Source organism: Hippocampus comes, unplaced genomic scaffold (genome assembly GCF_001891065.2).
Source record: "Hippocampus comes isolate QL1 unplaced genomic scaffold, H_comes_QL1_v1.1 scaffold68, whole genome shotgun sequence".
NCBI classification, from domain to species: Eukaryota; Metazoa; Chordata; class Actinopteri; order Syngnathiformes; family Syngnathidae; genus Hippocampus; species Hippocampus comes.
In genome coordinates, this window is record NW_017805625.1 from 6786909 (window position 1) to 6803821 (window position 16913).

At 42.7% G+C, this 16913-nt stretch overlaps 3 protein-coding genes across 7 annotated transcripts; all 3 read right to left on the reverse strand.

The window, feature by feature from the left end:
• Positions 1-251: 251 nt before the first annotated feature.
• On the reverse strand, positions 252-4716 carry LOC109522171 (uncharacterized). Its single transcript, XM_019880484.1, has 2 exons — positions 4364-4716; positions 252-3837 (listed from the first exon to the last, which is right to left on the reverse strand). Exons 1-2 carry the CDS (start codon positions 4444-4446, stop codon positions 252-254), a joined length of 3669 nt encoding a protein of 1222 aa, XP_019736043.1. The 5' UTR covers positions 4447-4716.
• Positions 4717-5428: 712 nt separating this feature from the next.
• eef1akmt3 (EEF1A lysine methyltransferase 3) lies at positions 5429-10045 on the reverse strand. 2 transcript variants are annotated; one of them, XM_019880644.1, is made up of 4 exons: positions 9115-10045; positions 8899-9010; positions 7216-7338; positions 5429-6299 (listed from the first exon to the last, which is right to left on the reverse strand). In XM_019880644.1, exons 1-4 carry the CDS (start codon positions 9274-9276, stop codon positions 6235-6237), a joined length of 462 nt encoding a protein of 153 aa, XP_019736203.1. In that variant the 5' UTR covers positions 9277-10045; the 3' UTR covers positions 5429-6234. The 2 variants fall into 2 exon arrangements, with proteins under 2 accessions (XP_019736203.1, XP_019736202.1); XM_019880643.1 differs by lacking the exon at positions 5429-6299 and having other exon boundaries at positions 6603-7338.
• Positions 10046-10782: 737 nt separating this feature from the next.
• Positions 10783-15819, reverse strand: stx16 (syntaxin 16). 4 transcript variants are annotated; one of them, XM_019880641.1, is made up of 9 exons: positions 15432-15819; positions 14108-14119; positions 13893-14000; positions 13670-13810; positions 12754-12916; positions 12582-12670; positions 12108-12251; positions 11905-11985; positions 10783-11825 (listed from the first exon to the last, which is right to left on the reverse strand). In XM_019880641.1, exons 1-9 carry the CDS (start codon positions 15510-15512, stop codon positions 11724-11726), a joined length of 921 nt encoding a protein of 306 aa, XP_019736200.1. In that variant the 5' UTR covers positions 15513-15819; the 3' UTR covers positions 10783-11723. The 4 variants fall into 4 exon arrangements, with proteins under 4 accessions (XP_019736200.1, XP_019736198.1, XP_019736201.1 ...); XM_019880639.1 differs by having other exon boundaries at positions 15387-15819; XM_019880642.1 differs by lacking the exon at positions 14108-14119.
• Positions 15820-16913: the final 1094 nt, after the last annotated feature.

Here is a 16913-nt window from a genome sequence, read left to right on the forward strand (position 1 = left end):
TTTGCTAGCAAACCATGTTACAATTATACACGCAACACATTTTATACTGTACTATACTTGAGATGTAACGAGCGAAAAGCCATCTCTGTCAACCTCATATAGATACAACAATCATGCAGATTAATTCCCGTTTTAGTCAGTGGGTTGAGCTTTAATAAAACCACATTTGTCGCTAATTATCGCTAATTGTCGGGTATTTCGTTTGATATCACAATAAAGTCTGTGTGCATTTTCATCATACGGTAATTACACTACACAATTTCCTCGTCCTTTGTCGTCCCATCCTCAACCGCGGTTTGGTACTCCTCACCCTGGTCACATGTTCTCTCATCTCCATCGCCTTCTCCCTCTTGTCCACCGGCAATATTTTGTTCCTTTTCAACCAGGTGACATCTCCCACCCTCCTCCTCTGTTTCATCCATCTCGTCCTCATCTGCTATAATGACCGTGTCCCCAGAGTCATGGCTGCTGGCGCTACTACAAGACAGCGTGTCGTCCTCGCGCCATGGCCGCGGGAGCATTTGTGCAACCTCGTTGCCCTCGAACACCCTGAGCTCCTCAAAGACTCCCTGTTCGAAATCAACACCTACACTCTCAGGATCCCAAAACTCCAACGTTTCCTCTTCTTCGTTCTCGGAGTCAGGCGCTGTATGCTTCCTGATGCGATTCACTGCATCCCACAGGGAGTTAGGAAACTGAAACTCGGCTCCCTCGGGCATATCTAGGGCGTCACTTCCACTTTCCTCAGGAGGAGGAGGAGGTGGTGGTGGAGTAGCAGGTGAAAGCGGCGCAGAATTGTCAGGAGAAGGGGTGTAGTCCAGCAGAAGATCAGAGAGCGTTTCAGGAAGTCCAACAGCGGAATCATGGTTTTGAGGTGAAGGGCAGGCTGATTCAGTTCCTGAATGAAGGGCAAACTCTTCACTTGACTCTTGTGGTGGAGGGGAACTTTGGGGTTGAGCCTCGTGGTTTGTGGTTGAAGGTAAAAGAGGAGATGATTTTATACTTGGGGAAATGTCACACTGACACTCAGCTGTCTGTTCCTCGACACCTGTCAAATCCTTGTTGTCCTCAGCCGCCTTCGTGTTAGTCTCTTTCACCTTGACATCGTCTACTGCTTGGAAGTCAAAAAATTTGCCCTCCTCCTCTTTACTTTCACTCGGGGTCACGTTCTCTGAATCCTCATCTGGACCATCGGTCTTGTTCTCTTCTTCAGTTGGAATGCAAATGAGTTGATCAGTGTTGAACTCTTCGGGCTTCTCTTGGAATATTCCGGGATTCAGGTCTAGAAGTTCCAGAGCAATATCAATGGCATCTTTATTGGCGGTGGAGGATCCTACCTGATGATGCGCCACTAATTCATTTGTCCCCTCATCGGGAGATTCCTGAAGGACATTGCTGAGCTCACCATGCTGTGATGATTGTCCCTTTTCGGCTTCCTCACAAACCTCAATATCAGGCATCGCCGTGGAAGTTATCACATCAGAAGGCAGAGTGGAAGGGTCAGCGAAGGGAATGAGAGTTGGTACATTCAGCAACGATATTGTTCCCGGTTGAAGTGTGCAATCCACTATTGGATCGGGCATTGCTGAGTCAGCATCTGGAGCTTCCTCAATCTCTGACTCGGAGAAACAAGGGAGTGACTGCATAGCTAAAAGTGACGACTCAAGATTCAAGTGGGACTCTTGGGCATCTTTTGCAAGTAAGAGAGGATTAAAAAGGCCGGGAGATTGAGTGACATCGTTGTTCATGTCACTCTGCTCAGGGGTGGCTGCTTCTGGAGTGGACCCACCTGGAGGAACCTCCATCATGTCAACCTGATCCATATTGTCGGTTTCTGATTGGCTGTTAGTCCCGTTTTCTTGCAACACATTGGACACCTGCTGCTGGGATCCTGAAAAGTTATCACAATCAACACTCGCATCTGTATCTTCAGCAACAGACCTCCTTTCCCGACTCGTGTCTTGCTGGTTCTGTGACTGTTCCTCCTTGGCGGTCGTTTCATCTTTGTTCACTTCTAGTGAATCTGATCCCTTGTCTGCATCTGTCACGGGTATGTCAGGAGACGACGTTGCATGAAGGTGGATACCAAGGATTCTTTCAGCTCGTTTCTCCAAAGATTCTCTCGCGGTATTTTCACTCTCACACTCAAGAGTTGTCGTCTCTGCAAGGTCTGGGTTCAGGCTATTTTTTGGTCTTTGGAAGTTTAATTCATCTGAATGCAAGTCTGAGCTAAGAAGACTGCAGGATTGGTTGGAGGAGGGGGGACGATGTTCTGGACTCTGCTCTGTTTTCGTTTTGGATCCCAAGAAGTGAACGTGTTCCTTCTTGGGAGATTTAATGAGTTCCATTTTGACGACAACGCACGTTGTGTCAATCACAAGGAGATCTTGCCCCTCCTCTGTTTCGGGGCGTTGCTTGATGTCGAGTCGTCTTACTTCCATGCCAAGAGGACTCCGAGAAAGAGTCCTTCTCGTGAAACTTGGCTCCCTCCACAAGGGATATTTGGCAGACGCAGGCGATACCGACGGAGTGGCTCGTCTCTCAACGGCACGCTCGGTATCATTTATGTTCTCGTTGAATGGGCACCCCTCTGTCTTGTCGGGCTTTGGTAGTACTTCCTGTGGCAGGCCAGGGTTGAGGCAGCTCTGTGTCATCTTTCTGGATTTGAGATCTCTGTTCTCAAAGGTCAGGACAGACATCTGTGCGAGTGCCTTGTAGTCTACTTCATCTGCCACCTTAGAAGTTTGGATAGTTCCACTACTGCTGGGTGAACATTTTTCCGGCTCTTTGTTTGGGGTGTTTGCTTGTTCACAAGGTGTCGAGGATGCGTGTTCTGTAGGGCCTGCTATGCGAGACACTAAACAGAAGATAGTCATCCCACCTGTCTTCTTGCTTAGTCTGAATTTGCGCCCTTCGATCACTTTGGATGACGATTCCTGGATAAGCGTGGTCGTCTTAACTTCTTTGGAGATTTGTGGACACGTCAAAACCTTCTGTGGAATATTGACATTGTGGAGCGCCGGATTTCCCTGGGAGGCATGTCCTTCAAACTCGGGGGATGTTGTCTGTTTCCTGTCTGGTTTCTCTTGTGTCTTCTCAACCCGGTCCCAGTGTTGGGGCACCACGAGTGAACCTTTATGTGGGCTGTTGTATGGAGGAGGTGCGATGTAACCAGGGGGCTGACCAAACATTCTCCTTTGGATCCTTCCCTTCATGTCCATCACGTGGCTCGCATCAGGGGCTTGCGGTGGACTATAAATTTGTTGCTTGACCGCTCTCTCCCACTGTCCCGGATCATCTCTCGTGTTTGCACATTGTCCGATTTGCTGCGGCGCTGCCATGCAAGACTCAATCCCGGTTCTTCTGTTCTCCAGCAGTCCATGCGAGGCCCCCCTCAGCTCCGCCTCTATCCGCCTCCTCCTTGGAAGGGAATGGCTGTAACGGGCAGCCCAGGCTTCCAGCTCTCTGTAGCTACTGCTGTCCCTCTTAGATGACTCCCTGTAACGTACAAGATTCGCGGGCTCCCACCTCCTTTGCCATCCCTCTCTCATGTGGTCTCTCTCGTGTACTCCAACCACCTGTCCAGCTGTTGTCCATTCTCGGGCGTCACGAGAGCCGTCGTCTCCCATGTTCTGCTGAGAACGCAGAGCCCCCGAAAAACAGTGCTGGGCAGAAGTAGAGGCACACACCCGTGACTCAGTCCAGTTGGTGTGATCCAGTAGCGTTCCTCTTGTTTTTGATCGAGGTAACGTCCAGTAGCTGGACTCTCTTGCATGATTCCACTGCTCTTCGTGGTTAGCTGGGTTATAATGTGTTGCCTGATGTCTGCCATGATGGCTGTGTGGATAAACACATTGGAAAAAAAAAAGGTGACACAATGTAGTGTGATCTTCATTGATACTGTTTTCTCACACTGCCTGGTCGAAAATGTGAAACAATTTGGAATTGGTTTATGAAGAACATGCCTCTGAAGTCACACAAAATGTCATTTGTCGTACCGTCACACATCACTGTTGTTCATGTTGGGCACAAAATATTTTGTTTTCGTTTTACCATCGGCCTTTCAGTTCTTTTAACACTTCTGACGGTTGAACATGAAGTCGGCTTGCTTTTTGGCAACCCTAAAAAATGTTAATTATTGACCTTTAAGGTACTTCCGAAAAGTCAAATGGTTGGCCTGCGTCAAGCAAAGAAAACAAGTCACAAATTAAAAACTGTCCAATTCCATCAATAAAGCATGCAAGCAAATATCTTCTTCGGGGAAGTCTGAGCACTTACTTGGTTTCACAAAATGCCAAAATGCAACAATGCAAACAACCACCACCACACCAGGCAATATTACTTACTGTCTGCAAATACTTACTCATATGTATAAATTCTGCCACGAACTGTATCAAATCTGGTGTACTGAGGCAGAAGCTCTTGATTCTTAGGCCATAAATCCATAATGATTACTTGATCTAAAATATGAAGGAAGATGATGTCATTTCTTTTATTTGCAAGGCACGATTTAATTTAATCAGGCTACACCGTTCAAGTTTCGTTCCTTAAAAACAAAATAGTGTGACACATACCTTCGGACAGTGATAATAATTTCCTCTCTGCTTGTGAAGTACGACATGAGAGGTCCAAATAGGACAACTTGTTTTAAAGACGTAGAGGTGGTCCGTCTCCCTCCCACCCGATGCAAACACACACACACACATGCACAAACACACCCTCCGTCACCTCCCTCTGATTTCACCAGTGTTATGCCATCAGGTGTTTTGAAACACAAAAACAGACCCAAAAATTTGTAAAATGAAAAGGTTCTTTTTATTAGTCGTATTTTACCGTTGTCATGAACCTATTACATATATACAGGGACATGTATATAAAGTCCACGTCATCTTTCCCTAATTTTTCCCATTTAATGATGACTAAACGCCCCGCTCAGCGTGATAGAAGCCACATGGAAACGGGGGATCAATTGCTTTGTCGACTCAATTGTGGCACATGGCGAGAAGGCCAGCGGATGCCTCGCCTCCCTTTTCTTCGGAACTCTCCAGCGTGATAAACAGGCTTCCAAAATATGAAGGAAGATGATGTCATTTCTTTTATTTGCAAGGCACGATTTAATTTAATCAGGCTACACCGTTCAAGTTTCGTTCCTTAAAAACAAAATAGTGTGACACATACCTTCGGACAGTGATAATAATTTCCTCTCTGCTTGTGAAGTACGACATGAGAGGTCCAAATAGGACAACTTGTTTTAAAGACGTAGAGGTGGTCCGTCTCCCTCCCACCCGATGCAAACACACACACACACATGCACAAACACACCCTCCGTCACCTCCCTCTGATTTCACCAGTGTTATGCCATCAGGTGTTTTGAAACACAAAAACAGACCCAAAAATTTGTAAAATGAAAAGGTTCTTTTTATTAGTCGTATTTTACCGTTGTCATGAACCTATTACATATATACAGGGACATGTATATAAAGTCCACGTCATCTTTCCCTAATTTTTCCCATTTAATGATGACTAAACGCCCCGCTCAGCGTGATAGAAGCCACATGGAAACGGGGGATCAATTGCTTTGTCGACTCAATTGTGGCACATGGCGAGAAGGCCAGCGGATGCCTCGCCTCCCTTTTCTTCGGAACTCTCCAGCGTGATAAACAGGCTTCCCTTTGCTGAACAGAAAGTCAGTACATCAGCAGAGTGAGGTAGAGAGCGGATGAAGCATCAGAAGCAGACAGCAGGCCAGAGGCCGAGCAATCTGTTGATGTTGCCAGAATAGTGGATGGGGATGGGGGTGATCATTGTTATGGCCGGATTATCTCTTAGTTACACGATAGAAACATGGAATACAATTTGGAGTTTAGCTAATAAAAAAAAATGCAAAAGTCCAGATATATACCAGTATTCTCCATTTAAACGTAGTTTTTAACAATATAGAGCACATTGAGTTACCTGGTGGATGAAATGCGAAATGGGACTAAGTGTGACGTAGGAAAGTATATGCTCATTACAATAACAGCTATGTTCATGATTAACTTCACAAATTAATTTTACCAAGCAGATGCTAACGTGCAAAGTGTCCAAAAGTTTAAGGGCTGGTGTCAAAAAAAAACAAGATGTGGACCAGATAATCAACCGCCACGTCAACAAACAGTTCCTATGCTGTTTGCTTTGTTCAATGCCCGCCAAGTCAGGAGAGTTGTGGCGAGACAACCTGTGGCTGCTTTCACCCTACCTGAGCATCTGACACTTCCTGGTCAAGAATGTTCCCGTGCTGGAGCGACCACCCAACATCCCTTGGAAATTCATATACGTATCAACAATAACAATTAATAATCAATGAAATGTAATAAAATGCCCACCTCTAATTTGAATATCAAATGATCACATCTTCTGACCGACCCAACAGTCCTCAAGAAGTAGTTACACAACTACAGTCATTACCTCCATCATGAAGATTATTTTCATCATTTCCTAAAGAGAATTAAGGTCACATTAACAGTCCAACATAAAATGTGGAATGTGCTTTCTTTGTAAAAACAAAACTGTACCGAAAATCCATCCATCCGCTGACAATGGGCGAGAAGCAGGGTACACCATGAACTGGTCACCAGCCAATCGCGAGGCACACATGGACCAACAACCATTCACACTCATTTTCACACCTAACTTAGTTTAAAATTATTCTACGTGTTTTTGGAATGAGGGAGGAAACACAGGAAGGCCTGAGCAGAGATTCAAACCCAGATCCTTTCAACTGTGAGGTGGATGTACTAACCACTAAAATGCTGTGCTGCTCTATAAAAATATTGAACTAAAATTTTAACATTAAGATATAAAAGTGACAATGTGACGATCGCTTCTTATCCAAAACATTTCAGTCATGACTCGCCTCGCTATGGTAAAAAAATTCAAGAAGAGCAAAATGTCCGTGCTCTTATTGGTCTTTTCTAAGCGACGCTCTGTAAATATTAATGTTTAGATGGTCTTCACGGTGCATAAGTTGTACATAAAATCTCCTTGGCAGATGTTCTTCAAAAAAACTCGGTGTCTTGTGCTCTTTCCGCATTTTGGACGAAAGGTAAACCGCAGCCTTATTCTTGCACAGGTGAGCCAACGTGTCCACTAACAGCGGATACGTCTCTGGGAGGTAAACAATATCGGCGCCCAGCACCAGGTCCCAGTCTGATGGGAACCTCATGTGGTCCTCACCCCATGACAGAGGGAGGACAGTGGGAGGGGCAGAAGGCCAACCGCTGGATGGCATGTTGGCACAGACGTTGGCTTCAAGCTGTGGAAGAGTCAGAGGAAGGTCTGTGAGGGTCACGTCTGCACCTATAAGTAAACAGGAGTAAAAAATATTTAGTTTTGTTGAGAAAAAAATATTAAGAACAGGAAAGTAAATATTCACGACGCCCAGGTTTTGATCAAATCAAATCATTATTTAAAACGTACTGTCCTTGAATCGTACCGTACCACATATATCAAGATACTGTACAGATTGAATTGTCTTTTATGAGAGAGGTATAAATCAGTTTGGTAGTTCTGATAGTTTGCCGTTTCTTTGAATTTTATTATCTTGAATAGTTTGAGCTTTGGTCCGCTTTACACGCTGTTATACATGAATAAACATGACAAATGCTACAGACGTACAATATTGAATTGTAATCCCACTAAATCAAACCAGATCCAATCATTTCACTTGTAAATGTAATGTTCTTGAATGGTTAACATGTATCGAGATACATATCAAATCATCCTTTATTGGAGAGATGCACACGCCTATTTTAAATTACAGTAATACTTAACGACAGTTATAATTTAATAAGTACCCGCGGCAAAAAAAAAAGCTAGACGTAGAGAGATATAATTGCCAATCGCCTTATAAACATCCTGTCTGAACTTTATTTCTCACCCATTTCCTCTTTTTTATGGCGATACAGTATTGCTAGAGCCGCCTCAAAATGTTGTTTCTCAATAAGACCACTAGGAGGCACAATTTCCCATTGCAGATTTTGGTAGAGTACAGTACTGTAATGCGTCTGAGGGTCAGTCGTGTGCAGTTCCGGGGACCAGATGTACACTATTTTTTTGTGATCAAGTTCAATCGCATTCGGCCTCGTTGCTCATTGTGTGGGAACCATAGGCTAGTTCAGTTCAACCAACTATCTCACTGTGTAACGTGAGGGTTAAACATGCATCCAATTTCTCTATGGAAAAACACTAAGTAGTACGGTAATCAAGGTTAAGAAAATAAGTAAAAATAAACTGTTTCTGAAAGAACATCGATACGAAAATGGATTGAATAAAACGAAAACTAACCTAAAACTAGATCTTACATTTATAAAACGGATTATAACTCATTATAATTACAGCGAAAATGTCCTTAATTTTCATCTTTGTCAATTACTGTGATACATGACCTCTCAGAGTTCATTAATGTATTTATTTCGGTTTTACTGTCCGTCCGTACAGCAGAAGTAAGGTCAAACAGTTGTTTGAAATTTGAAGTATTGGCAAATGAACCTTTTTTTTTTAATTATTTTGCTTTCAACAAAAACTTTGTATTAAAAAGACTCGCATTAAAACTAATAAAAACTAAACTAGAATAACATTTTGGAAAAAAAAGAACAAACTCGCTCTAAAAACTAATTTAAACTACTACTACATAAAATATCAAACTAATTCAAATAAAAAATCCAGAACTATAATAACCCTGGAGGTAAATGAGCATGCCTTTTTGTGCCACGTAACGTTCGTAACGTCGAAACATCGTAAACCAAGGACCACCTAGACTTCAGACAAACTGACAGAATGAGGTGCCTAAAATAAAAATAAAAATAACATAATGCAATGACCCGAATATGCCACACACGGTGTCATCACACCCCATACCAAGACGAGCAGCCAAAATCCCAACGACACCAGTTCCCGATCCCAGCTCGATGACGCGTCTCCCACGCCACTCCACGTGTTGCTCCCCAAAGTAACGGCACAGTTGCAAAGCCTGTGTGCGCACACGTGTGCATGTACATATGTACACGCGCACATCGCAATCAGCAATTTAGCATGTGTGCAAAGTCGACATTAGGTGATGAAAAGAGTTCTTACGGATTCCCACACAGGAGCAGCCACGCCGAGGTTTGCACCGAATAACTGGATGATCTTCAGCTCCTGGCCCAATAATTTATAAACGCTGGTCTGAGAAAACGTGTCAGCGAACAAACAGTCGTCAACGGGAAAGGGGTCGTCGTCATTCACACAACAACTCATCGTTCTTGATTGATGGATAGAATGGGGAAAAAAAAAACCGTTAACCGTAAAAAAAAAAAAAAAAAGTGCAAAGTGTAGTCCACCACATTTTCCGGGTCAGTTAGAGGTAGCTCATTAACTCAGCTTTCGATTGTTCATTTCGACAAGAAGCGGAAAGTTAAACACGATGGATTCCAGTTGAGTCCTTGTAAAATGAGAGTCGACGCGTTCGAGTATTAAACACATGATTTGCAATTCATTCATAAAGATCAACAATGTTTTCATTTAATAGCTGATTTTTATTTTGAAAGGCAAAATAATCATGTTTATGTTCCGGGTCGGAAGAGGACCAGTCCAGATGGTTACACGTATGCACTACCCACGTACATATTCCCAAATAATTTTCTTCAGTCAGCACCATATTTCTGTAGTACATTTATGAACTTCACAGTTCGCCAATTGGCGTATTGTTGTGTAATTGGTCAATTTATATCACTATTATAAAGCAGTACATGCGACAGTCCTCGTTCAATGCGGACTTGTACGTAAACCGAAACGCGCACGTTAATCAGAATTGGCAACCCTGTACATAAGTAGAACTTTGACGAACCGATACTTGGGTAAAAAGACTGGTTAAAGTTTCAACTCCCTACATTTAAGTAGAATAAAAACCATTAAGTGAACATAAACGTCACCGTTGAATCAATACAAATAAAAAAAAGCCGCATTTAAAATTGTTTCCCCGTTATTAGATTGCACTACCGCTGTAGTCACTTTCGTTATCACTCAGTGTCCTCACTTGTCCACATTGAGGTCCAATTCATCGCATCGGCATAGAGAAGTTCTTCAATGCACTCAATAAATGAGCTTCACCATCATGTTGCAGGTTTATTTAAAAACAACTCCCCACACGAGTACCAATTGCACATTTTTTCACACACAACTTCACATTAATAACAGAAATGATTTAACGTGTATACAGTATATATAAAAAAAAAAACGAGCTGCAATGCAAAGCTTCTACCTTCACATGTCAAGTGTGTCATTCATACATAATTTCTCAGAGAAGCCATGGCATTCTTGAGGACGTCAGCACAAGCATCCTTCTTGACATGTGGAATACTTGCTAGACAATGACAAGTCCTTTCAAACAACAGAGTGGGAGAAGCTCCGGTTCTGGCATGGCCTTTTGTACTACCTCCCGAGGGTCGACTGTGACACTCCGTATTCTGTGTGCTGCATTTGATACAACAGACTCTTTAACAGGCAGCGTAAAAGTGGCTGCTGAAGACGGAAAACTGAACGGGCTCATCAACTCGGTTCCCTATTTTGCTTACGGAACAGCGATGCAGAAAAATGGCAGCTTTGACAATGTAAAGGGGGCCACTGACGACGGTGGCTAGTCACTAAGCAGCTCACATGAGGCGCAACGGGGGCGGTGTGTGTGTGTTGCCCAAGGACACTTCTAACAGCGGCCACGCTAACCCGACAGTGGAATACAGATCCGTCAAATAAAGCTCATCATCCTTTCAGCATATCAGTCTTTATAGATCAACAGAGCAAGAACAAAATCAGAGCAGAATCAAACATAACCCGGTCGCAATGTCGCTGGTTGTCTGGGATGGATCACAGTTTTCTTCGTGAAGTGACGAACATGAATATTCAAGCTACTTGTTTGACCAAATACACCGTGTAGGAATTCTGCCGCTCTGGATCATTTGCAGTTTTAAAAAATAAATAATTCTTTTCATCGTACAGATGACAGTAGTTTTACATCCATAACACCTTTCTCTTGCTCAGGCCTCAAGTATGTGCAAACTGCAGGTAATAAAAGGTAGCACTCAATGCAGGGACTGTGGGGGTCATGGGGGGCTGGGGGGGGGGATTTCAAATAAAGCAAAAATATATGGATGACAAATGGGTGATTTTTAAAATGATGTGATGGATCAGGCAAGCAGCGGTACTTGCAACCACTTCAGTACCATGAATCCAGAACATAAAAAAATGTTACATCATCAAAAAGTTGCACTTAAACCGTAGAAATCATTTGGTACTGAACTGTTGCAATGTTTGGTGGTGTTCTCACCGACTAACGGTAAAAATACTGCTTTTCTCTGATTGCTAACCCCATTTTCACATTGAAATGATGCAGAGACAATTCTGCTGCGACATCATCACATGTGTCTCCACTTATGTATGCCGTCAAGTGTTTTCTCTTGAGAACGATAGACAGATATGCCAACACGGTCAAGTATGAGCCGAGACAAATACGTGTGAGTCACAATCATACTTTTGATTGTTTCTTTGATTTAGAAAAAAAAAACCCACGTCGGCACAGCCCAAAGCACACCAGAAAACTGACATGGAATTTCACTCTTCCCACTTGGTGTGAAAGAAAGGCTGTCAACTTGGTTTTGAGCAGAGGTCCACGACAAACGTTCAGACAGAGAGCAAAAAGGAATGTAAGATTAAAACTTGGTTGAAAAAAGAATAATAATTAGAATGATGACTATGACAAAGAGGATCAAAATGACCAGCATCTTCCTGTTTTTCTTCTGGTACTGCTCTGCCTGCAAACAAGGAATCGCGATCAAATGCCATCCACGCGACTGGATGCCACAAGTGCCCACAAGAGACCGGCTTTTTTACCTTTTGTAACTGTTTCAAGCCATCGTCTGTTTTGACACACGCTTGTTCCACATTGAAGTCGATTCTGTCGAGAACGGTGCCCTTGAGGAACGACGGAAGACTATTTTACAAGTAGAACTTTGAAAAGCAGGTGCCACTCGACTGCTTTGATTTCGGTTCTGGTCGAAGGATATTTTGGGCGGGGATGGATGTACAGTAATTACCTGCTCCACCACCATTCCGGCCAAGTCGCGGAAAATCTCGTTCAGGTCCGAGATGGACTGAACGATTTGTCTGATCTCTCGCTCTCGCTCTTCCACCATGACTGTGTTTTGCTCCACCAGCATCAACTGGTCGTCGGTGAAGCCCTGAAACGCAACCGTTGGATGAGAAAACATTTGAGTGCACAAATGCAAAGTATGCCATTGAGAGTTGCTATGATTACTATGATTTTTTTTTCTTTTTTTGCAATGGAGAATACATATTAGCACCACAATCATTTTTATTTAACACAACATCATGTGAGTGGTGGAGGGATTAAGTCGGCCAACGTTTGGGCCCTTTTTCTGCTGCTGTTCTTTTTTTTGCATGCAGGTCACCTGTACAAATAATTCTTGGCTGACATTAAACCAAGCCCATATTAAATGTCATTCGTTGAGGTAATCTGAAAGACTGATTGCATTTTAACAAATCCCCACCTTGTCATACAAAGCTAGATCTTCGTCCTCTTCCATTAACGGTCCTGAGTCAAAAAAGTGCTTTGATCGCTCCTCACGATTCTTCATGCCTGCGAGATATCACGATGACAGTTCAGTGAGCTCGAATGAACACCTCTTCGACACACGTTTATGATAAAAAAATAAGGCTTACGTTTTAAGTAGCTGGACTGCGTGTGCCTGAAATTGATGGACAGCTCCTGAAGACTCTGCGCCAGAGACGACACCACATTTCTAAGTAGTCGCTCCTCCTGCTCGGTGCAGTGGCCGCAGCGAGACTGCAGGCCCGTTACAGCTCGCTGACATCGGTGGAACATCTGTAGTCAACACAAAAGTCCGAAAAGAACCGTGAGCATTTTGGATGCAGACCTTAGGACAGAGTTGTGTTTCTCAAGCTGGAGCCGGAACACATATTTTACATTCGAAAAATCTCATGGCACACCATCAAACCAAAATCAAGACAAATGATTTTAAACTCTTTTGCACAATTAGTGTGACGTATAACCAGTATGACTTAAATGTCAACATAAGCAATAATGAAATAATGTGGTCGCAAACCCTCCTTGGAACTGGGATATGGCCAGATCCAGAATGAACCAGTCACATTCAAGCTCATGTTAAATGGCAGGCAGTAGTACTCACCAGTCACCTTGCCAAGTGCCTCAGATTAAGCCCCCCCAAACGTTCAACCATGGACTAATCAAACCAAAAACAAATTCTCCTAAATTCATGAGGAAAAAGTGTTCTGGTACTATGAAAGAAGCGATGCCTGTGAAAGTCTACTGGAACATCTCAACTTTATTTGGGGTTAATCAGAGGCACGTGAAATGGTGGCAGGCGTTCGCTCGCCTTGGTTTGAATATGATTGGGTAATCCTCAACAGAGTCACATTACAGTTATGATTTATTTGTTTTTAAAAAGTAGAGAATTTTTTTCTCTTGGTCTTGTTTTTGTTAAATCACAAAAATACCATTTGAACAGGATTTTTTTTTTTATCCACTGTAAATGAAAACAAGTCGGCTACATTATTTAATAGAAGAGCGTGTCATTATTCTGCCCAAGCTGCGCACCTGTGTGATCTCCTGTGTTGTGATTTCGATGGCGTGCTCTTCTTCACTGCTGTCATCCAGCGTGGGTCGATTCATGTGCTTATCGTGAAGCAATGCCAGGTCCTTCATCTTCTGACGAACCCTTGAAATTTCATACTGGATCTGAAAGGTATCCAAAGTCGGCACTCATTGGCGCTGTCACACGTGATATGGATGAGTTCCGGTTATTTCTGCTCCGGGTTACCTCGTCGATGCCCTCGACCCATTTGGGCGGCAACTTCCTGGTGACGCCGACGGCCGCTTCGGGATCCAGACTGATTCCCGACACCAACGCCATCCGATCGTCAGCCAACTTGAAAACAAGACACTTCCGTTTACAATTTCTAGAATATGGGGATGGATTTCGTGCTTCACAAAAAGTACCGGGGATAACTGTAGCAGGAATCAAAACAATGGTACCTCATCAAGTTCCTAGAGCGATTGGCAGTTAGCAGTGTGGTTCCATCCAATAGCAGGCAAGAAGGAAAAAGAGAGGACAGAAGCAGAACAGAAGTGAGCCCCAGAAATCGCAGCACCGACCACCAAGCAAGGGTTACAAAGACCACCAACAATTACTGTGTAAGACAGACTTTTTTTTTTTTTTTTTAATACATGGCGACAAGTTATATTTTCCAGTTGGTTTAATTTCCCAGTATAATGTGCTAGTATACCGTGGAACTTAAACATTTGAACATCCTCAAAATAATTTGGGCAAGTTTTCACTTTTCCAAAATAAATGCAAGCACAAAATGTTGATAGTTTCAAAGTAGTTTCATGAGGGTGACAGTTGGACGCTGGAACTAATAAGATTGTATTACATCCTATGTTGAAGGCTCGACTGCATTTAACTAGATGTATCCATGTTTGTTTACTGAGTTGCTTGGCTGTGATCGATGTGATGGTTTCTTTACGGTGAAACATTTAGAACAGCCAAAAGCACATAGACACAACAGCAGAAGCGGATTAAACAGAGATAAAATAAGACATCAAACATCACATTTGGATGGGCACTGTTTGTTTGCGTGTACGGGACAACCTCGGGGCAATCAAGACAACATGAAGAATGAATAGTAAGAGAGCTTTGCTGTGGTCTTCTGCTTATGCAGTGCAGAAGCCACTCGGTTCAAAGTGTTCATGTTCATCACTGCAGTTGCCACGATAAACACACTCATCATCCTTGTCGGCTTGCGTTTAATAATGCATAATGCACATTTGTACTAGCATTTTTTTTTCACCAATCAAAAGGGGAAAAGGCTCCCCACCACTGCCATTCAGCATGATATAAACTGTTACAGTCTTAACTGTACCATGAAATAGGCAATGAATGGAAGCAGCTGCATTCATTTGTTCATGAAAATGTTTTGGGGATTTCAGTACAGATTGAGCAAACGCGTCCTCGCGTGTTTTAATTGAAGATGGTTATCAATATGTTCAACTCGTTGTTTGCAGGCTAGTAAGCTTTATTTGCTCACTTATTAGCTACACCCCCCCATACTCCCTCCCAATCAATTATCCTCCTGACACATAAATCAGTCCTGAGGTGAACTACCGTGGCAACGAAATAACAATGACGGGAATCTGTCCTAATAACATTTACGAGACAACCACTCGACTCAAGTCTAGCTAGCACAGGTATGACTGGCTATATTTCAAACACACACGCACAAGTAAAAATGTCAAAACGATGCAGACCACTCACCGCAGCATTGCTACGTGTACTCAGACGGGGGTCGTTTGTACTCACTTGCTCAGCCAATATCTGCCGGTTTTGGATCGCATTGTTCCGCAATAACAAGAAGGCATCTGTCAGACGCCGAGTGGCCATGACTCATTAGCTACGAGTGTTACACGCCGACAACTAAAAGGTGTGCGGCTCGGCTAAGTCTTGCTAGCTTTAGCTTTAGCCTCCCCGATGGAAAAAATAATGGGGGGCAACTCGCGATACAACGCCGATGGGACAATGAAGTCTCGTACTGCTATCTATATTATTTCCAATACCCTACGCCATTTTCGACAAACATTACCGCCACGGAAATGTGGAATTAATGTCAAATTGGCAACGTCGTTCCTCTTCAGACTGATACCGGAAATGATAAGACGTATACACCTGCGTTTGCGTGAAGCCATTCTTAGTCTACTATGATAAGAGCGAGCGCTGGCATGACAAATAAAATAGAGCGCAACCTACTGGGCAAAAATAATAATAATAATAACAGCTATGGCGTACTTCACCTGTCCTGGGCCAGTTTATTGATTTAAAAATAATAGTTATAGTGTTCATTTGAAATATGTAAAATTGTTTATCTCAATTAAACAATTCAATAATTTATGAATATACATCGTTTTTGTTTTAAGTTTTTATAGTACACTACTACACTGGGGGAGGACAGTTGTAGATACACTTATATGTGGCTTCTTTACTTAACCTGGATATATACAATAGAAATCATAATAATGATACTACCACCACCATTACTACTACTACTACTACTACTACTACTACTACTACTACTACTATTATTGCTATGTTGTACTACAGGCAACAAAAACAACAATAAGAAGAAGAAGAAGAAGAAGAAAAATAATTATAGTCATCAACGTCATCATCATCATAATCCTAAAAAATAAATACCTAAATGATGTTAATGATTATTAACATTTTAATTTCTGTGAAATAGAAGAAATATTGGCCGCATGGTTGACTGTCGGCTCTGGGCTTCTTATGTGGAGTTTGTGTGTTGCCCCTATACTTGTGAGGGCTTGCGTGCTCTGGTTTCTTCTGTCATCCATTCATAATAAAATGAGGACAGTATACAGTGGCTGCAGGAAGGAGTCAAAGAATAAAACAATGTGAGGGAAACGTTTTTTGAGAAGACGCCTACCAGTCTTTATTCTTGGACTGATTTGAAGCCACACTCGGGAACAAGGAAACTTTTCTTATGGCCTGTGACTGGACAATGCCTAAGAAATTATCATTAGCTTTAATCTATCACCTGTCAACCACAAATTGGAAAAAAATATCTACCATACAATGCCTGCAATTACTGCACAAATATAATACATGTTTTATTATTGTTGCAAAGGGTTATAGCTATGTATATACCATTACTGTCACTCGTCTGGGTCTGGGGTGTGTTAACACCTTTCATCAACTACAATGCTGTAATTGTATGGTTGGGTGATTCTGCAGGTTTGAAATGGACTTTTCTCTCTCTAAGTATTTGAA